We start from the raw sequence: 22,757 nt of genomic DNA, 5'->3' as shown, positions 1-22,757 counted from the left end.
CATGAGATCAAGAAATCTGGTAAGCGGTATTGATTCCTGTGGTGGCGGCTTTTCTATCCATTGGGGATTGTCACATTTTCCTTGGGTGTTTCGTTTATCATCACGGCATTTCACGTTTGGAAAGGAATTTATGAGCACTGGATTCATTGGACTTTATTTTGGATTACATGTCTATTTATTTGTTTACACTGTTACCAATTTGCATATTTTGTTACCAATTGCACTTACTAGTGACAGGTTCTTGTGAGTGGTCAGTGTCATCCAGATACTCCACTGACAGGGACTGTCTCGTTGGTGGATTGAATTTTTAGGATTTACTCCATTTTCACCCATGTTGTCTCCTTAGGGGAAGAGTGGGTGATCTTCAACACACACATAGGGTGTTTTTTTGGTATCAATACCAATTTTTCACGTTTTGCCATTTTTGGTATACATCATTTTCTGCACATATCATTTTTATATTGCAGTGCAGCCATTTTTTCTTATACATTTATTCTTCCAAGATCTATCTCACTTGGTTGGTTGCAGCAGCACATTGTGTTTCAAACACACATTAACCCTTTGTTTTACACTTTGAAGACAGCGCAGTATTACACACACTACATTAACCTGTATTTGAAATTCAATAATGTAAGTGTCTCAATCACAGCTAAAGTGTAACTGAAGGCTAAAAAATACTAGTAATACTACTAGTTGTAGTAATATTTTAGCTCTTCCCCCATGGCAACCACAGGTACTCTAATGGGGATAGCTGATGTAAGGGGGCTCTCTGATGAGGACACTTGATGTAAGGGGGCACTCTGATGAGGACACTTGATGTAAGGGGGCACTCTGATGAGGACACTTGATGTAAGGGGGCGCTCTGATGAGGACACTTGATGTAAGGGGGCGCTCTGATGAGGACACTTGATGTAAGGGGGCGCTCTGATGAGGACACTTGATGTAAGGGGGCGCTATGATGAGGACACTTGATGTAAGGGGGCGCTCTGATGAGGACACTTGATGTAAGGGGGCGCTCTGATGAGGACACTTGATGTAAGGGGGCGCTCTGATGAGGACACTTGATGTAAGGGGGCGCTCTGATGAGGACACTTGATGTAAGGGGGCGCTCTGATGAGGACACTTGATGTAAGGGGGCGCTCTGATGAGGACACTTGATGTAAGGGGGCGCTCTGATGAGGACACTTGATGTAAGGGGGCGCTCTGATGAGGACACTTGATGTAAGGGGGCGCTCTGATGAGGACACTTGATGTAAGGGGGCGCTCTGATGAGGACACTTGATGTAAGGGGGCGCTCTGATGAGGACACTTGATGTACGGGGACGCTCTGATGAGGACACTTGATGTAAGGGGGCGCTCTGATGAGGACACTTGATGTAAGGGGGCGCTCTGATGGGGACACTTGATGTAAGGGGGCGCTCTGATGAGGACACTTGATGTAAGGGGGCGCTCTGATGAGGACACTTGATGTAAGGGGGCGCTCTGATGAGGACACTTGATGTAAGGGGGCGCTCTGATGAGGACACTTGATGTAAGGGGGCGCTCTGATGAGGACACTTGATGTACGGGGACGCTCTGATGAGGACACTTGATGTAAGGGGGCGCTCTGATGGGGACACTTGATGTAAGGGGGCGCTCTGATGGGGACACTTGATATAAGGAGGCACAGGTTCTGTTTAAGCATCCTAATCTAATGACAGCCTAATACATACTTACACGATATTGTCAAAAGTATTGGGACGCCTGCCTTTACAAGCACATGAACTTTAATGAGGTTTTAGAGCATAAGGTTCAATATTGAGTTGGCCCACCCTTTGCAGCTATAACGGCTTCAACTCTTCTGGGAAAGGCTGTCCACAAGGTTTAGGAGTGTGTCTATGGGAATGTTTGACCATTCTTCCAGAAGTGCATTTGTGAGGTCAGGCACTGGTGTTAGAGAAGGCTTGGCTCACTATCTCCACTCTAATTCATCCCAAAGGTGTTCTATCGTGTTGAGGTCAGGACTGTGCAGGCCAGTCAAGTTTCTCCACCCCAAACCGCTCATCCATGTCTTTATGGGGCTTGGTCTGGTCCAAGTCATTTAGTGGAAGAGGGATTATGGTGTGGGGTTGTCTTTCAGGGGTTGGGCTTGGCCTCTTAGTTCCAGTGAAAGGAACTCTCTTAAGCACGGGCCTATTGATTTCGACGTGGACGTAAACGACGTAAATCCCGATTCGCGGACGACTTGCGCAAACGACGTAAAAAATTTGAATCTCGCGGCTGGAACGGCGGCCATACTTTAACATTGTTATTCCACCTAATAGATGGAATAACTTTAGGCCTGCTAATGCCTTACGGAAACGGCGTAAAACTACTGCGGCGGCCGGGCGTACGTTCGTGAATCGGCGTATCTCCTCATTTACATATTCTACGCCGACCGCAATGGAAGCGCCATCCGAAATATTGCAATCTTAGATATGTTTAAGCGTATCTCTGTTTGAGCATACGCTTAAACATAGGTCGGCGTAGATTCTGAGTTAGGTCGACTTATCTACTGATAAGTCAGCCTAACTCTTACTGAATCTACCTATAAGTGTTTCTGGTGGCTCAAAACAAATCACACTGGTTTTTAGAGGATTATTCCAGAAATGATCACATCAAAGTTGCTCAAGGTTGTTTTTAATGTTTTTACAACACATGTAAAAAATATGCTGTTGACAGTCTTCCTTTCCATAATGTCAAGTAACATTTTTCCGATTTTTCTGTCCTAAATGAAAGGGGTCATTGTGCAGCCTGCCAGGTCGTCCCCTTCACTACATTGTTTTCATGGAATGATGCTCCGTTTTTGGACAAATAGAACATTAGTGGCTTCCATGTTGGCACATATTTGACATTTTTTGTGGAAGAAATGTTAAGTACTTTTTTTTTTTTTTAAGAGAATACCTTCCTGCTCCGATGAGTCAGGAGACAGATATCCAGTTGTCTGACCTGTTCTGGTCAGAAAAACGGTAACACCTGTTTATGGCAAAAGATCGCGCTCGTCTCTCCTATGTACATTTAATATCTGGATGTGGCAGAATGTAGCTAGTTGCTAAATACTGCCACATTTAAATAAAAAAAAATGAGGCCTACTGCGTATATAAATAGTTTTTGTTCTTTAATGATTTGTTACATACCTGCCATTTTCAGCCTTGTTAACATCCTAATGTCGCGTACACACGCTTGGAATTTCCGGAAATTCCGACCGTGTGTAGGCTCCATCGGACATTTGCTGTCAGAATTTGCGACAACAAAAATTTGAGAACTGGTTCTCAAATTTTCCGTCAACAAAATCCGTTCTCGTAAATTCCAAGCATGTGTAGACAATTCCGATGCACAAAATTCCACGCATGCTCTGAATCAAGTACGAGACGGAAGCGCTCGGTCTGGTAAAACTAGTGTTCGTAATGGAGATAGCACATTCGTCATGCTGCAAAGAGCAGTAACGGACTGAAAAGCATGAGGCTGAAAAGCACGAATCGTCTCTCACCAAACTTCTACTAACACAAGAAGCAGAAGGAGCCCAAAGGGTGGCGCACTTGGTATTGAACTTTAACTTTTATAGTGCCATCGTACGTGTTGTACGTGACCGCGTTCTTGGCGATCGGAATTTCTGACATTTGTGCGACCCTGTGTATGCAAGACAAGTTTGAGCCAACGTCTGTCGGAAAAAAATCCACGGTTTTGTTGTCGGAATGTCCGATCGTGTGTACGCGGCATAGCACCAAAGCCCAACCCTAGCCAAAACCTTTGTAGAGCGAAGAAAGAGAGAACTTCTACCAGCTATTTGTTGCCTTATGTGTCCCCACGTCTCCCCAATATACCCCTAACAGATTTTAACCACTTCCATACCGGGCCAATTCTGGCACTCCCCTCCTACATGTAGTAATCATAATTTTTTTGCTAGAAAATTACTCGAACCCCCAAACATTATATATATTTTTTTTGCAGACACCCTAGGGAATAAAGTAGCGGTCACTGCAACTTTTTATCTCGCACAGTATTTGCGCAATCATTTTTCAAATGCTTTTTTTTGGAAATTTTCATGCATTAAAAAAATAACAAAACAGTAAAATTAGCTCAATTTGTTTGTATAATGTGAAAGATGATGTTGCACCGAGTAAATAGATATCTAACTTGTCATGCTTTTAAAATTGCGCACACTCATGGAATGGCGCCAAACTTTGGTACTTAAAAATCTCTATAGGCGACTCTTTAATTCTGTTTTTTTTTTACACGTTTAGAGTTGCATAGGAGGTCTAGTGCTAGAATTGTTGCACACGCTCCAACGCATGTAAACATCCCTTGTAATAGGAATCTATTGTGACAAGTCCTCTTTATGGAGAGATGCGGGGTCAATAAGACCACACATCTCTCCTCCAGGCTGGAAAGCATGAGATCGGGGAATTTTTTTTTACTGATCTCATGCTCACAGCTTTGTTTACTCTGACCATCATAGAAATCTCTATCCTCGTCATCCGGCGCCGGCCGATTCGTTCTCCAGGCCCCCGATGGCATGGGAGAGCCCGGAGAAGCATCAGATGGCGGCGGGAGGGTGGACGTCCTCCAGTCGCCTATAAAAACGATCAATCGGTGGAACTACCGCTATGATCATTCTTATGGTGCGCCGACTATAAATAAGGATATCTGAATGATGCCTGTAGCTGCAGGCATCATTCAGATATTCCTTCCGAAAGTCCAGGACGTCATATGACGTCCAGTGGTAGGGAAGTGGTTAAAGTGGATGTAAACCCTTAAATATTTCCAGTGAAGTGAACAGCCTTAGATGATACAGACATGAAAAAATCCTCCTACATAAGATTCATACGTATATCTGCTGTCTTCAGCTTTATATAGTGTTTAGAAAGTGCACATCGTGTTAGAATTTTCTTTTCCTGACTCACCTGTGGGTGTGGATTCCTGCCATACATGGTGAGAGCTGATTGGAGGAAGGGCACCACCCCCCCTCCACATAGGCAGAGGCTTGCAGAGCTATGCTATGAATAGACCAACTCTCTACTAATTTATTTATAGCACCCGTCCTAACACAAAGGCTGTTTTTTTCACAGTTGTCAGAGAACTTGTCAGAAGTTATCATGTTGATAACAGAAGAATGGAGCAGGAGAAAGCCATGGGACTTAGGGCTTTGAAGAGAGATAAGAAAACACTGCAGATATATGTGCCCAGCTCAAATTTTTTTACATCCACTTTAGGACAAAGTGTCACTTTAATTATTTGTTTACGTATTCTGTTTCCTATGGGACAGAGTACATGTAGCACGTTGTCTCATCTTCCTAAATCAGGGTTGTCAAACTCCATTTCATCACAAGCTGCATCAGAATTATGGTTGCCCCCAAAGAACCAGTTGTATCTGTAAGACCAGATGTTGCATAGATAGTTACATAGTAGGTGAGGTTGAGAAAAGACACAAGTCCATCAAGTCCAACCTATGTGTGTGATTATAGTTCAAAGCACCTACATCACATGCCAAAAGCCTCCCCCCCCAAACACCATCAGAAGTCGAGTCCCTTACCCTCCCTTGCATCACCATGCACCCTCGTACCTTGTGCTGCTGCCAAGAAGAGCTGGCAGGCTGTGGTTACACAGAGAGAAGCAGGATCTCTAAGAAGAGTTCTGTCCTCCCCTCTGCTACCAACTGCTGAAAAAAGGTGATGACAGAAACTAGGGGGTTGCCACAACTAAGAAAAGAGAGAAAACTATGCGCTTAACCTAATATCAAGTGAAGGTAAAAATGGATAATATGAAAATATTATAGGATGAGTGAAAAAATATATTATTCAGAGGGTGGTGCTGCTGCTCGTGAAAGCCTAAATTCTTAAAGCCCAAAGAAACATACAAACAATAAACAAGCACTCAACCAAACCAAATATTCAAGGGAAGTCAAAATATTAGTGCATATAAAATGTAAAAAATATGACAGTGAAAAAAATTGTTATCAAGGTAACTATATATGTTTGTACGTATAAATACACAAATTAACCAGTGAACAAAATGTTACCAAAGTAACTCCGTGTTAGATGACCACTGTGTAAGACAGATAATAAAGCAAAGTCCCAAACATAAAGTGAGGAAATTGTTAGCAGTAGGACACTTCTAGGTATTAATCCAATGATCGCTGTAATATTCGATGGAATATCTAGAAGAAGCCTGGATCTTATTTTTCAGCCAAAAAAAGTGTGATATTACTGACTCTTACCAGACTGGAAGGATCTCGGATTTAGGAGATCAGTAGAGGGTGTGCATCACCCGGCAGGGCTCCAGTAACAGACCACTCAAATCAGGGAGGGATACTTCCGTCTTGCTGGACGAGGGAAAAAAAGAGGAGTCGATGAAGAAGCCTACAATGGAATTTGTTCTGAAATTACTTAAGTTCACCATGGAGCATAATTATTTCCTTTATAATGGAAAATATTTTTTGCAAAAAACGGGCGTGGCGATGGGGGCAAAATTTGCCCCCAGCCTCGCCAACCTTTTTTATGGCCCTATGGGAAAATGACCATATTTTTTCATGGAGATGTCCCCATCTACTATATTGGCGAAGATTTATTGTATCCGCTCCCCCCCCCCTCAAAATGTGTCAATAATGGCAGCGGAGGGAGGAGGAAGCAAACAAGCAAAGTGGGTCGAGCTCCACTTTATCGCATTACTTGTTCTATGTAAAAGACCCCTTTGTATTATTTTACATTCATTTTGAGTTTTTGCAAAGCTTCAGGCAGTATACCGCTTATTTTTTATTATCATTACATGTTCTTCACTGACGTTAAACTAGTAAACAGAAGTTTAAAAGTTACCAACAGTGAGGGCCTATATAGGAGGTGAAAACGAGTCCCACACACTACACAACTAAGGGATCACCAGCCCGATAAGTATAAAAAGAACAAGTTTATAGAAAAATAGGCTTTTAAATGGTGGTCCCCATAGTAGAAATATTACTTGAATGCATTGATCATATTGATAAAGAAAAATCATCAATATGATCGATGCATTTATGTGATATTTCTACTAGGGGACCACCATTTAAAAGCCCATTTTTTTTTTTTGATAAACTTGTTCTTTTTAAACTAGTAAACAGTAGAGCTGCACGATTCTGGGAAAAATGAGAATCACGATTCTTTTGCTTAGAATGAAGATCACGATTCTCAAAAACTTAACGTAATTTAAATATGCAGGCAAGACTTGCGTATGCGTTCTGCGTGCAAACTCACGGGGACGGTGGTACTTTAATTATTTTAGAGAGAGATATATTAATATTTCCCAGAGAGATCTAAATAAATATTTGCCAGAGAGATTTAAATTAATATTTGCCAGAGAGAATATATAAAATTAATATTTGCCAGAGAGAATATAAAACCATTTGCCAGAGAGAATATATAAATTATATACCAGCAGCTTACACTTGCCTGTGTGACATGTACAGGCTTGCCTTGCCTTGTACTAGCAGGTGCACTGTCCCCTGGGAAAAATACTCCTGCTGCGCATTCACAGCATCCCGGTCTGACGTCAGTTCCTGTATCTCCGAGTCTTAGCTGACGTCAGTTCCGGTATCTCCGAGCCATTTGCGTTTCACGATGGCTCCGTCGCAGGTGATGATTCCCCTCCGCTCCAACACAGGGACACAGGCAGCCTCACTCCACAGCAGCATCCGGCTTATAATGTGCACGCTGAGAATCTCCAAATCCAGCAGGTGAGATTGTGGGGACTGGAGAATCGCGATAACGATTCTCCACGATTAATCGTGCAGCTCTAGTAAACAGCTGACCTTGTTACAATTTCAGGTTATTCTGCAGTAAAACTGGTAAATGGCAGTGTTCGAAAACTACCGTATTTGCCGGCGTATAAGACGACTCGGCATATAAGACGACCCCCTAAAATGGTGGTTTTGTAGTCTACTCACCGTATTAGACGACCCCCTTGCTCTGTACAGCTGTATGTAGTTTGTATAAGCGCGCCGCGCTCAGCCAATCCCTATGCTCGATCGATATCAGCTCAGCTGCCGGGTGCTCTGTACGGCTGCATGTATTCTGTATATGCGCGCTCAGCCAATCCCGATGCACTGTGTTGATGACAGAGCATGCTAAGCCTGCTCGGATTGAATAACAACCTCTGCCAATCCGAGCAGGCTACATAAATGTAGCCTGCTCGGATTGGCAGAGGTCGTTGCTCCAATCCGAGCAGGCTTAGCATGCTCTGTCATCACACAGTGCATCGGGATTGGCTAAGCGGCGCATATACAGAATACATGCAGCCGTAAAGAGCACCCGGCAGCTGATATCGATCGAGCAGCTGCTATACCCGGCGTATAAGACGACCCCCGGATTTTGGCTGTGAAATTCCGGTGTAAAAAGTCGTCTTATACGCCGGAAAATACGGTAGGTAGATGGATAAATACAGTATGTCAGATGCCCTTGCGTTCCATGCATGTGCCTAAAGCCTCGTACACACGATCGGAAATTTCCGATGGAAAAAGTCAGACGGACATTTTCCATTGGAAATTCCGCCTGTGTGTATGCCCCATCTAAGCAATTCCATTGGAAATTCCGATGAATTCCATTGAAGTTTACATAGAGAACGTGTTCTATTTTACTCTGATGTGAATTTGGTCGGACAAAGGTCCGATCGTGTGTACAGGGCATAAGCAGGGAACACAGACAGAATTCTCACCGCTCCAGGTGAGCCTCGTGATAATCAGGGGTTGTTGAACCACCAGGGTGCTGGCAATGCGGTAATGGCAAAAAACAAAAGAACAAAAGCTGGACAGCCGCACTCCAAAATTTTCTTTAAAAGAGATGTCTTTATTTTCAACTGTGCATACAGTCACTGCAAGCCCACAAAAATCAGTATGGCTTAGTCAAGCCATGACTAAGCACTGACGCCAGTGCGAAACGTTGGCCATACTGATTTTTGTGGGCTTGCAGTGACTGTATGCACAGTTGAAAATAAAGACATCTCTTTTAAAGAAAATTTTGGAGTGCGGCTGTCCAGCTTTTGTTCTTTTGTTTTTTGCCATAAGCAGGGAACAAGTACAGGAGTAGGGGGGATGAGCATTTTGGAGAATCCAAGCCAAGCCAAAAAAAGAAGACAATTGCGATGCTTACAGAGGTGAGAAACCAACATTTTGGGGCATTTATAGAAAATGATGGCTACAAATGAAAAGGAAGATAATTTAAATGAACATTTCACAGTGGGATTGTAAAGCCTTGTAATCGGTCACATCATTTTGTAATGAAAGTACAGATTTGCCAAGAGTTCTGGATTTCCAATCTTGCTAGGATACAGTTAACATGTGTCAGCAGTGGCAGATCACAAGGCGAATAAACATTCCTCGAGGGCATTAGAAATGATCTAGGCGATTGTGTGTCATCTTAAGGGATTTATTGCTGCTCGGCGTGGGGTCTGGAAGGGTATAAAGATGGAGAGAATTGCTGGAGACTCTCCATGTGCTGTGTTCTGATAGGTCCACTAAAGTCTCATATAAATTCCATTCCATCAACGTGCTGGTCTCCAAGGAAATTGGGCCCATAACATGGATTTTAATTCTGCTCATGACAAGATGTTTATTATGTTTTTCTCCCAGTTAGAAGACTGTTCTGGAGTGGAGCCAGCACGCTGATAAGAATCTGCCGGCTGATGCCGCCTGCTTTGTTTTTCTTTTATTCATCAAAGAAAACAAGATGTGGGATATTTTCCCTGACTTCATGTATCAGTGTTTAACACATTTCAAGATAAAGGAAAACCAGAATCCTCCGCTAGATCAAGTTCTGTTAGGCAGTCATTTTGGCAATGTATTGCGTTTGTGAGCATATAGTGTAAGGTTTACCATTTTAGGTAGATATAAAGCTGAACTGAGTGACATTTTGTTTGCTAAAGCGCTTTGTTTAACAATTTGTCATTTTTTCTTTTGCTAAAACATTATTATTTTTTTGTTTTTATACTGATTTTACATCTCAATGCTGCATCCAATTCATGTCTACATGGACTCCAGCGCTACATGGCATAGGTGGGTGGCCTACTGGTGACCAATGGACCAAGCATGCTTAACCACTTGCTTACTGGGCACTTAAACCCCCCTCCTGCCCAGAGCAATTTTCAGCTTTCAGCGCTGATGCACTTTGAATGACAATTGCGCGGTCATACAACACTGTACCCAAATTAATTTTTATCATTTTTTTCCCCCACAAATAGAGCTTTCTTTTGGTGGTATTTGATCACCTCTGTGGTTTTTATTTTTTGTAAAAATGTAAATACTTTTTTTTTTATTATATATTTTTTATATTTTGTTATAAAATTTTGCAAACAGGTACTTTTTCTCCTTAATTTCTGTACGCTGATGGGCTGCACTGATGGGCACCGATGAGGCGGCACTGATGGGCACTGATAAGGCGGCACTGATGGGCACCGATAAGGCGGCGCTGATGGGCACCGATAAGGCGGCACTGATGGGCACCGATAAGGCGGCGCTGATGGGCACCGATAAGGCAGCGCTGATGGGCACCGATAAGGCGGCGCTGATGGGCATCGATAAGGGGGCGCTGATGGGCACCGAATAGGGGGCGCTGATGGGCACCGATAAGGTGGCACTGATGGGCATTGATAGGTGGCACTGGTGGGCACTGAGAAGTGGCACTAATGGGTGGCATTAATAGGTGGCACTGATAGGTGGCACTGATAGGTGCCAGTGATGGGCACTGATGGGTGGCAGTGATGGGCACTGGTGGGTGGCAATAATGGGCACTGATCGGCTCTGGCAGGTATCACTGATAGGCAGCACTGCTAGGTGGCACTGATGAGGCACTGATTGGCACCAATGGTAAGCATTGATAGGTGGCACTTGTGGGCATTGATGCTGGCACTCGTGGGCATGGATAGGTGACACTGGTGGGTACTGTGGACATTGGCAGGTGGCACTGGCAGGGGGTACAGATTGGCACAAATGAGGCTGATGCTACTTGCACCTAAGCCGGTGATCGGCTTTTTTTTCTCCTCGCTGTTAGCGTGAGGAAAGAAAAAAAAAAAGATTACGAGCTTTGTTTACATCACGTGAGAAGCTGTCATTGGCTGACAGCTGATCACATGGTAAGGGGCCAGGATCTGTGATCACCCAAGTCTTAGTGACTCAGGTGATTACAGCGTGCACCCTGCAGGGTAGCGCAAAGAGCGTGCGAAGGGGAGGACGTCTATTGACGTCCTCCCAGCATTTGGGGTCCGCTCTGTGGCCATCATTCGGCTATAGTGCGGACCCCTAGTGGTTAGTGTGTGTTGAAACATGAAGGCCACTTGAAGTCTCCAATGGAAGCTTGTGTGACAGGGTTGACAGCACAGGAGCACAATTGGGAAACAGGGCAGAGCATGGTCAACCTAGCAGGAAGTGCCGAACAAGGTGTCTTCATGAAGGCAACAGAAGGTTTTATTTTTAATGAAATGATTTGATTTACAAATACTGAAAATGACTTGAAATTCCATTAACATCTATAATTGTATGAGATTGTGTTAACTGGGTTTACGTATACTTTAAAGTAAATTTTTGGCATTGGAGCACAATCAAAGGAGCTTTAATGGTGGAAAATACAGAATATAAGATGGGGCCTGGTCACCACTTCAGTTCCAACACTCGCCATCATCCTAACCAAGTAGCAGTTCAACGTGATGAGGAAGAGGAAGGGCTTAAACTTAGAGGGAAGGTCGCATTAATGACATGACACTAAGGGGTAGATTCAGAAAGGGCGTCCTAACTTTGTGGCGGCGTAGCGTATCGTGTTTACACTACGCCGCCGTAAGTTAGCGAGGCAAGTACATTATTCATAAAGTACTTGCCTGCTAAGTTACAGCGGCGTAGCCTAAAGCGAGCGGGCGTAAGGGCGCCTAATTCAAAATAGGCTGAGGGGGCGTGTTTAATCTAATGGGGCTTGACCTGACATGATTGACGTATTTTACGAACGGCGCATGCGCCGTCCGATTACATATCCCAGTGTGCATTGCGGCAAAGTACGCCGCACAGTCCTATTGATTTTGACGTGGACGTAAAACCCTATTCACGGACGACTTACGCAAACGATGTAACATTTTAAAATTTTGATGCGGGAACGGCGGCCATACTTAACATTACTATTCCAGCTATTTGATGGAATAACTTTAGACCTGATAATGTGTTACGTAAACGGCGTATCTGTACTGCGTCGGCCGGGCGTACGTTCGTGAATAGGCGTATCTACTCATTTATATATTCTACGCTGACCGCAATGGAAGCGCCACCTAGCGGTCAGCCTAAAAATTACACTTTAGGATACGATGGTGTAAGACACTTACGCCGCTCATATCTGAGCCTAATTTAAGCGTATCTGATTACCAGAATACGCTTAAATTAGCGCTGACGCAAATTCAGACTTAGGCTGGCGTATCTACTGATACGCCAGCCTAAGTCTCTTTGAATCTAGCCCTAAACTGTGATATTGTGGTGCTGGAACATGCCAACCACTGAGCTCCCATATTTCCATGTTTTTTGTTCAATATTCAATTTTGTAAATTAACCTCTGAAGGGGGATCTTGATTAACAACCGGTGTGATAACAGCCACAATTAGTTTATTGTCAAAGGCAATCATGGTGGCTTAGTGGTTAGCACTGAGATCCTTGGTTAAAATCCTGGTCTGGAAACTTGCGTGGGCTTTCTGGGTACTCGGGTTTCCTTCCACACTGCAAAGACACGCTGGTAGGTTCATTGCCTCCTCGCTAGGACTGTTTTGTCCGTGTGAGTTTGTCTACTTTGTTGCCTTCCAAAACAATTGATTGGATAGGGTGGATCAACTAACCCCTCTCACCATACAGAGCTAAACATCACTGTTGTAATCACACAACATGACTGGGTTTTCTTCTTTATGTTAGATTCTGTGTATGGTCAGTCTTGGTAAGCTACTGATACCTCAAAAGAATGGTGGACAGGAAGATCTCCGGCTGTCCTTGTAAATTCTTTACTCAACAGTGGTGCTCGTGTATCATTATAGCAGAGAGAATTGAGCCCAATCACCAGGATATTTCCCAAGCTACTGGAAAACCTGTTGTGTAATAACTGCACTACCGATCTTGGGAGGCCCTGGGACACGTGCCAAACAATAGGCCCACGGGCCTAATCTGGCACTCCAGGCTATTTTATGTGGCCCTTGCATCCAGGGGTAGGGGTGGAAGTGAGATGTGAACAGCCTGTGAAAGAGATCCGATTCCTGCACACTATGCATAGTAAACCCCTAAACCCTGCACTCTGTGCGTAGAGCACTTCTGAACTCTGCACTCTGTGGGCCGGATTCATAAAGATATACGGCGGCGTATCTCCTGATACGCCGTCGTATCTCTGAGTCCGGCCGTCGTATCTATGCGCCTGATTCATAGAATCAGGTTACGCATAGATCTCCCTAAGATCCGCCAGGTGTAAGTGACTTACACGGTCGGATCTTAGGCTGCAATCTGACGCTGTCCGCTAGGTGGCGCTTCCGTTTGTTTACGACGATTATGCAAATGAGGAGTTACGCCGATTCAGAAACGAACGACCGCCCGGCGCTATTTTTTTACGTCGTTTGCGTTCGGCTTTTTCCGGCGTATAGTTACGCCTGCTATATGAGGCGTAGCTAATGTTAAGTATGGCCGTCGTTCCCGCGCCAAGTTTTGAAATTTTACGTCGTTTGCGAAATACGGATGGATGTAATTTCCGTTCCCGTCGAAACCAATGACGTCCTTGCGACGTCATTTAGAGCAATGCACACTGGGAAATGTACACGGACGGCGCATGCGCCGTTCGTAAAAAACGTCAATCACGTCAGGTCAACACACATTAACATAAAACACGCCCCCCCTTCCACATTTGAATTACGTGGCCTTACGCCGCAACACATACGCTACGCCGCTCTAACTAAGGGCGCAAGTTCTTTGTGAATAAAGAACTTGCGCCCAAAGTTAGAGCGGCGTAACGTATCAGAGATACGTTACGCGGGCCGGACAGATACGCTGATGTATCTGAATCTGGCCCTGTATGTTCTGTTCTCGCTACACGTTTGCCCCTGGCGTGTATGTAGCTCAACATACAGCTTAAACCTTGCATCCTAAATAATCAGACTGTCTGTCACGTTGGATCTTTATTACGATGAACAGGTGGTGGCCATTTAAGATGCATATGAATAATGGTGAAACTAGAGATAAACAAATAAATAAACATATAAGAATAATATGAACACAAACAAATGTCTATTAGGCATATAGATAAACAGTCTTTATCATACCAGTGATGCTGTCCCAGGAGGATCAAGACTTAGGAAACATGTGGTGCAGGCTTAGCTGACTCCATGTGGACTGTCCAGTGGAAAAAAGATGAAAGAGTGGTGATAGGAAGTGAAGACCGTTTTCAGTAACACGACAGGAAATGTACATTACCATAGAACACTGCCCATCAACAGTCCTTTGTTAAGAGTGACATCTAGTGGACAATATTTGAATTACAAGTCCAGAAGATATTACTGTATTTCCTTGTAGGCCAAAGGCATGCCACTGTACATAACGTACCCTTGAACTCTGCACTCTGTACGTAGCACACCCCTGAACTCTGCTCTCTGTATGTAGCACACCCCTGAACTCTGCACTCTGTATGTAGCACACCCCTGAAATCTGCACTCTGTATGTAGCACACCCCTGAACTCTGTACGTAGCGCACCCCTGAACTCTGCTCTGTATGTAGCACACCCCTGAACTCTGCTCTCTGTATGTAGCACACCCCTGAACTCTGCTCTCTGTATGTAGCACACCCCTGAACTATGCACTCTGTATGTATCACACCTCTGAACTTTGCACTCTCTATGTAGAAGACCCCGAGTCCTGCACTCTGTACGTAGCACACCCCTGAACTCCACACATAACGCACTCCTGACGCCTTTAAGATTCTCCCACTGTTTGCAATTTGTCCACACCCATCGTTCCGTGTGGTTCGGTGGGGTGCGTGGTTGAGTTTCTGCACCCATTCTCTGAGGAAAAAAAGCCCTGCATAAATTTATATAGTCTTGCACATGCAACAGGCCCTTTGAGGACAACCATAATGCTGATGTGGCCCACAATGAAATTGAGATTGACACCTCTGCCCTAGGAGATCAGAAAAGGCCAGATTGTTGCTAGAGATTATTTGTGTGTAATGGTACAAGTAAATGTGCTCGACGAGACCCCATTGTGGTAACAGAGGTACACTGGACTGGTGAAGAGGCCACGGGCTCAGAAACATCCCCCCTAATTGCAATATACATACACAAAATGTATTGTTAGGGTTGCATACACTTATGAATATGTGGACGTCTAAATAGCAGGAGGAGAATTCAAAACTATCCTTAGGGGGTTATTTACGAAAGGTAAATCCACTTTGCACTACAAGTGCAAAGTGCACTTGAAATTGCACTGAAAGTACACTTGGAAGTGCAGTCGCTGTAGATCTGAGGGGGACATGCAAGGAAAATTTAAAAAAGCATTTTAGCTTGCACATTGTTGGATAATAAAATCAGCAGAGCTTCCCCTCATTTCAGACCTACCCCTCAGATTTACAGCAACTGCACTTTCAAGTGCAATATCAAGTGCACTTGTAGTGCAAAGTGGGCTTGTCGTAAATAAGCCCCATAGTATTTTTTACTGCATTAAAGGGGTTGTAAAGGTAAAAAAAAATCCCTAAATAGCTTCCTTTACCTTAGTGCAGTCCTCCTTCACTTACCTCATCCTTCCATTTTGCTTTTAAATGTCCTTATTTCTTCTGAGAAATCCTCACTTCCTGTTCTTCTGTCTGTAACTCCACACAGTAATGCAAGGCTTTCTCCCTGGTGTGGAGAAAGCCTCTTGAGGGGGGAGGGGCCGAGCAGGAGGGTCAGGACACTCTCTACTTTGCATATAGAGAAAGGAGCTTTGTGTTAGTGGGCGTCCTGACCCTCCTGCTCGCCCCCTCCCCCCTCAAGAGGCTTTCTCCACACCAGGGAGAAAGCCTTGCATTACTGTGTGTAGTTACAGACAGAAGAACAAGAAGTGAGGATTTCTCAGAAGAAATAAGGACATTTAAAAGCAAAATGGAAGGATGAGGTAAGTGAAGGAGGACTGCACTAAGGTAAAGGAAGCTATTTATAATTGATGCTTGGAACAGACTTCCAGTACAGGTATTGAGGCCCAGATTCACTAAAGTGATACGACGGCGTATTTCTGTTTTAGGGTCTTCCCAACTATGCGACCGATTCATAGAATCAGTTACGCATAGATAGCCCTTAGATCCGACAGGTGTAATTGTTTTACACTTTCGGATCTTAGGATGCAATACCGCGGCCGCCGATGGGGGGAGTTTGCGTCGTAAACCAGCGTCGGGTATGCAAATCAGGAGTTACGGCGATCCACGACGGTTTTTCGCGTTCGCTACGTCGCTGCTAGTCTAGTTTCCCGTCGCAAAGTTAGTCGTCGTTTTAGGTGCCCTAACTTTACACAGCACACGTATGTGCTGTATAAAGTATGGCCGTCGTTCCCGCGTCGAAATTTAAAAATGTTTTCTTCTTGCGTAAGACGTCCGGGAATACGGAAGTACGCTACGCACGTCGCCGTTCGAAAAAATGACGTCACTTCGCGCAAAGCACGGCGGGAAATTCAAAAGGGAGCATGCGCAGTAGGTCCGGCGCGGGAGCGCGCCTAATTTAAATGGCACACGCCCCTTTGAATTACGCGGGAGGCCACCGGCGAAAGTTTTCAGGCAAGTGCTTGGTGAATCAGGCACTTGCGCTGAAAACCTGCGGCGGTGTAACGTATCTACGATACGTTACGCCGCCGCGATTCTACGTGAATCTGGCCCTATGTTTGTAGTCAGTAAATGAATTAACGTTCTTGGGATAAACCCAGATCTACACTATATTCAGATAAAAGGGTTAAAACAATTAGGCAGACTGGGTGAAGGACCACTTGGTGGGTTTTTTTTTTCCTGCTGTCACTCTTCTATGTCTATATTCATACATACATACCTATGGAAAGATTTCTCTATGAAAGATCTTTCAGTAGTTGACCTTTCTGCACCTGTGCCAAGTTATGTCCGCAGATTACTAGAAGTCATCAAGTTGTCCTTTTAATCCTTGATGATAATGTCAAGATGTTAACTCACCTCGACACTAATTCATTTAATGTTTACACCTCACTATTACGATTTCACATTGAGCGATCCGAGTATAATTTTGGTGTGTGTGTGTGTTTTTTTCTGTTGTTGTGTTTTTTTTTTTTTATATAGCTTTTTCCTCCTATAATAGCTTACGCTAATGGCACCAGACATGTAATTTATACCTAATGGATGGGGTATTACATGCCTGTTCAAAGTTGTTACTTGTTAGAAAATTAGCCTAGCTGGAAAATACTAAGAGCCTTGCATATAACTGCAAATAAGATGTCCTTTTTTTTATGTGCATTAATGTACCGTAATATCTACCCAACCTTAAATGAAACTTGTATAACATGTGGAATAGATTTTGTGCTCGGCTAGGTCAGGGTGACTTGCACTTAGGAGCAGTGGAGGCAGCTATTAAAAAAAAAAAAGCACTCTATTGTAATGGAAGGCAGAATATAGCATTAAAATGAAGAGCTGCTGTAATCATAAAATATATCCTTTTACTGAAGTTACATATCATTTTTGCATTGGGGTAGTAGCTAATAATTTAAATTGATGGACAACATGTTGTGCAAAAATCCCCCATGTTCAGACTCTGGTTCTTGGTACTTGTTATGTGGCCCTAGCACCCCAGCAGTTGATGGTGGGAGGGGGAGTATTGTTTGTTCATTTTTTTTTGGTAATTCCTTTATTTTTCCAAGTGTTGCATTTTACAGCCAAGCAGAGAAATGAACATACAGAGCATAATAAATATATAGCATTAAGAAAAAAAAATCTCCCAATTAAAGTTGCAAGGTGTCCGACCTAGAAAAACACAGTATAGACGGTCAAGTAGAACAAATCAAGTATGAGGATGATCTATAATTTTTCATACATGAGCAACACAGAAAATAACAGGCTAGATTCATGTAGATGCTCCCAGTATTACGGCGGCGCAGCGTATCGTATTTACGCTGCGCCGCCAGAAGTTTGAGAGGCAAGTGCTGTATTCACAAAGCACTTGCCTCCTAACTTACGGCGGCGTAGCGTAAATGGGGCCGGTGTAAGCCCGCGTAATTCAAATGTGGAAGGGGGGGCGTGTTTTATGCTAATGTGTGATGACCTGACGTGATTGACGTGTTTTCCGAACGGCGCATGCGCCATCCGTGTACATATCCCAGTGTGCATTGCTCCAAAGTACGACGCAACGACGTATTGGTTTCTACGTGAACGTAAATTACGTCCAGCCCTATTCGCGAACGACTTACGCAAACGACGTAAAAAAATAAAATTTCGAAGCGGGAACCGTGTCCATACTTAACATTGCGTGCGCCTCATAGAAGCAGGAGCAACGTTGCGCCGAAAAAGCCTTACGCAAACGACGTAAAAAACTACCGCCGGGCACACGTACGTTTGTGAATCGGCGTAACTAGGTAATTTGCATACTCTACGCCGAAAACAACGGAAGCCCCCCTAGTGGCCAGCGTGAAAATGCACACAATTATACGCCGCTGCATTCAAGTTACGTCAGAGGAGGAAGCCTATTTTTTGGACGTATCTGCCTTGGAGAATCGGCGTAACGATACGCCCGCGCAGATTTGAAATTACGGCGGCGTATCTGGATATACGCCGCCGTAAATGTTTGCTGAATCTAGCCCAACGTTGTGAGAGACCAAGCAAGAAAATTCGGAAGCTTAAAACTGTGCAACCATATTTAACAAAATAGTATATTTTGCAGAGAAGCAAGCTACCCGGCGGCCAGGTGGACCCATACTGGGAATAAAGACGCTAAATCAATATACAACAGGATACTCGGATATCCGAAGAAAAGCAGAAATCCAGGGCGAGCCTAAGAGCCCATTCACACAGGGGCGACTTGGGATTCGACTTGAAGTCGCCCCAAGTCGCGCTGTTGAGAAAAGCAATTGAAGTTAATGGAACCGTGTTAATGTACACCAGTGTTTCTCAACTCCAGTCCTCAAGGCGCCCCAACAGGTCATGTTTTCAGGATTTCCTTTAGATGAAACTGCTGTGGTGATTACTAAGGCAGTGAAACTGATCAAATCACCTGTGCAAAATAATGGAAAGCCTGAAAACATAACCTGTTGGTGCGCCTTGAGGACTGGAGTTGAAAAACACTGATGTACACTACTGAAGTTGCTCCGACTTCAGAAAAGGTTCCTGTACTACTTCAATCCGACTTCTAGGTGACTTGTAGGCAACTTGTACCCATTGATTTCAATGGAAGTCGCCTCAGAAGTCGGATCACTGTCTTAACTGAAGCAACAATACAGGAAGAGAATATACATTTCTCAGGCAAACCCCTCCCTCCCCCTCCCTCCCACAGAGCTTATTCTTGTTTGATTGGCCACTGGAAAGCCGCCTGTCCTGGAGGCAACTTGAAGTTGCCTTGTAAGTTGCCTCATGTTGCGCTGTGATTCATACTCAAGTCGTGTCCAAGTTGCCTCCCAAAGTCGCGCTGGAAGTCCTGTTGCCCCTGTGTGAATGGGTTCTAATAAAAAAAGATGGGGAACAAACATGGGAACAAAGGTTAACTAAGAGGCAGTTGAGAGGATACGGAAAAGGAGAGCCTAGTTCAGCAAGAAGCGAAGTGTAATCAATCTCAAGGGTTCAGCCCAATTGCGATACTCCCTGCAAATGGGCATCACAATATACAAAACGTTGCCATGGTCTCCAGGTGTCACGAAAGATCTCCTCCCTAATGCGTAAGGTCGCTGTAAGATCCTCCATGTCCCTGAATTCATTGACTTTGGAAAACCACAAAGACTTTGTGGGTTCTCCGATCTCCAGTATAGGGGGATGCAAGCCTTAACCGCATTCAATAGCTGAATTGTGAGTGAGGCCTTATACTTCTTGATTGGATGTTTCGAAAGATGCAACAGACAGGCCGCAGGGTTCACAGAGTATTGGTTTTTAAGGGGGCTGTGATGGAAATGATGTCATCGCATGTTATATTCCCAAGTCTCTGTGTCCTGCAGCATGTCTACAGTCTCCGACTTCAACATGTAATATGCCCAAAGTCTTTGGCCATCTCCTGAAATATGTCTACAGTCTTTTGTAGCCCTACGTTTACTGTATATTTTGTGTGCCCCTTTGGCAAAGTACAGGCCACGGCTGAGGCCAACACAATATTCTCATAAAGAATTGGATGATCAGCCAAGGATGTGAGGACCCCACATCCCAGAAATACACAAATTGTTTACAGATACAAGTAATTGGATTTTTAAGGTGCCAAACAAATTTTATATATCAACAATTAATTCATAAAATCACAAAATTTTATTATGAATATCCAAAAGTTGAAAATGGTCATCTAAAAACCATCATGGGTGATTAATGCAGTCATAAGGGGTGTACAGTGTATTCATCTCAACATGTTTCACCATTCAATTGCTTCTTCAGGAGACTTGTGAATCACTGTACAAAATAATTCTATAAATGAACAGAAAAATAACACACAAGTCAAACATGTAAATTGTATAGGTATATTTATACCTTAAATACAGACTGAATAAGTATATTACTACATCAATTGAAGACGCGGCTTCCATTAGTGTTTGGTTGTATTCCACCTATAACACACTGATATCCTAGTGGTTCTTAACATCTGTTTACATATGGTTTACCAAGAATTTCTTGCTATGCATCCGGGGTGAGATGGCCTTTCAGATGCTCTATTTTATTAACTAATGACATTCAATTGATGTAGTAATATACTGATTCAGTCTGTAATTCACAAGTCTCCTGAGGAACCTATTGAATGGTGAAACATGTTGAGCTCTTCGAAGTCCATCATGGTATGGTTGACATCAGTAAAAGGCTCTGGCTCCATTTAACCCTCATGGCTCCTGTGGAATCAAAGAGTCTGAGTACTAAATAGTCCACTCTGTATAAATGGAAAGGTTTTAAAGCTAAACTCCAGGCAAATATTAAGAAAACGCCAAGTAATGCAGTTATGGATTCTTGTAAAGTGGAAGGGAACTGTATCTGAGCACCACAAACTGAAAATGCTATTTAATTCATTTTTAATATTCAAAACAAATTTGCCTATCTATCCATATTTCCATACTTAATTTTTTTGAGAAATATCTTTGGAAAAACACCCCTCTGGCATTTCTAGCTGCTCCCATCTTGTTTAAGGGCAAATGATTAATGTAGCATTTATTATGTATTGTATGTGTATTTTCCCATTTGCATGTAGTTAAGCTTTAAATGTCTTTAACCACTTTTAAAACATTCAGGACTGGTCCTCTTTACTTTTTTTTCTTGAATATAGAGAAGGCTTTGTTTCTATAATATTACAGGTGGCCATTACAATATTATGTCTCTGTGTTTTGTCAGGGAATGGCATTCACACTTGAAGAACGTCTGCAGCTTGGCATTCACGGCCTCCTTCCTCCATGTTTCCTGAGCCAAGATGTACAAACTCTGCGTGTCATCAAGAGTTATGAAACCAAGGCCAGCGATCTGGACAAGTATGTTAAAAGTTTGTTTAATTTTCATTTGATATCTGTGTGGCCCTGTTCCAGCTGGGTAACTGCTGGCAGATATAAGCAGTTGTGTGTTGTTTTTTTTTTCACCATGTTCCTTTATAGCACAAGCAGCACTTTAATGATTAACATAGAATCACGGCCATAACTACTTTTTTTGGGAGGGGGATGGAACTTGACTGTATCTGAGCATTACCAGATGCCAACGGTCATTATTTCGTACTCTTACTCTTGGACCTCTCCACTGCCTTTGATACAGTTGATCACCCCCTCCATCTCCAAAAAACTAAATTTGCTGGTATTAATATTATTATACAGGATTTATATAGCGCCAACAGTTTGCGCAGCGCTTTACAACATCAGGGAAGATAGTACAGTTACAATACAATTTAATACAGGAGGGAACCAAGGGGCCTGCTCGTTAGAGCTTACAGTCTAGAAGGGTCAAGTGGAACAAAGGGTAGTAGCTGTGAGGGATGATCAGATGGACAACATTTAAATACAGTTGTTAGGTGTGGGTAGGATAGGTTTCTCTGAAGAGGAGGGTTTTCAGGGATACTCTTAAAGCTAATAGAGAAGGAGATAGGCAGACAGATTTGGGTAAGGAGTTCCATAGGCTTGGAGAGGCTCTGGAAAAGTCCTGGAGACGAGCATGGGAGGAGGTGATGAGCGAGCTAGCGAGCTAGAGAGCAAGAGGTCTTGAGAAGAACGAAGAGAACAAATAGGTTGGTATTTAGAGACCAGGTCAGTGATGTAGCTGGGGGCAGAGTTGTGGATGGCTTTGTAGGTAGTTAGTATTTTGAATTTAGTTTGTTGGGCAAGCGGAAGCCAGTGGAGGGATTGACAGAGAGTAGTAGCAGAGACAGAGCATTTGGTAAGGTGGATGAGTCTGATAGCAGTATTCATGATGGCCTGAAGGAGGGGATAAAGTATGCCGAGGTAAGCCAATGAGGAGAGAATTGCAATAATCGAGGCGAGAGATGACCAGGGAGTGAATTAGGAGTTTTGTTGTGTCATTGATTAGAAAGGGGCATATTTTGAAGATGTTGCGGAGGTTGAGGCGGCAAGATTTGGACAGTGATTGGACGTGGGG

The 22,757-nt window shown here is 43.6% G+C and overlaps 1 protein-coding gene across 4 annotated transcripts in view; it reads left to right on the top strand.

The window, feature by feature from the left end:
- Window positions 1–22,757, top strand: part of ME3 (malic enzyme 3) — a 303,269-nt gene that overhangs the window by 78,551 nt on the left and 201,961 nt on the right. For all 4 annotated transcript variants that reach the window (XM_040340095.1, XM_040340094.1, XM_040340092.1 and 1 more), the window contains one exon: window positions 21,516–21,649. In XM_040340095.1, the coding sequence (XP_040196029.1) occupies window positions 21,516–21,649 (134 nt within the window). The remainder of the gene's footprint in view (window positions 1–21,515; window positions 21,650–22,757) is intronic.

This window comes from Rana temporaria, chromosome 2, assembly GCF_905171775.1.
Source record: "Rana temporaria chromosome 2, aRanTem1.1, whole genome shotgun sequence".
Taxonomy (NCBI): Eukaryota; Metazoa; Chordata; class Amphibia; order Anura; family Ranidae; genus Rana; species Rana temporaria.
This window is presented reverse-complemented; position numbering and strand designations above follow the sequence as displayed.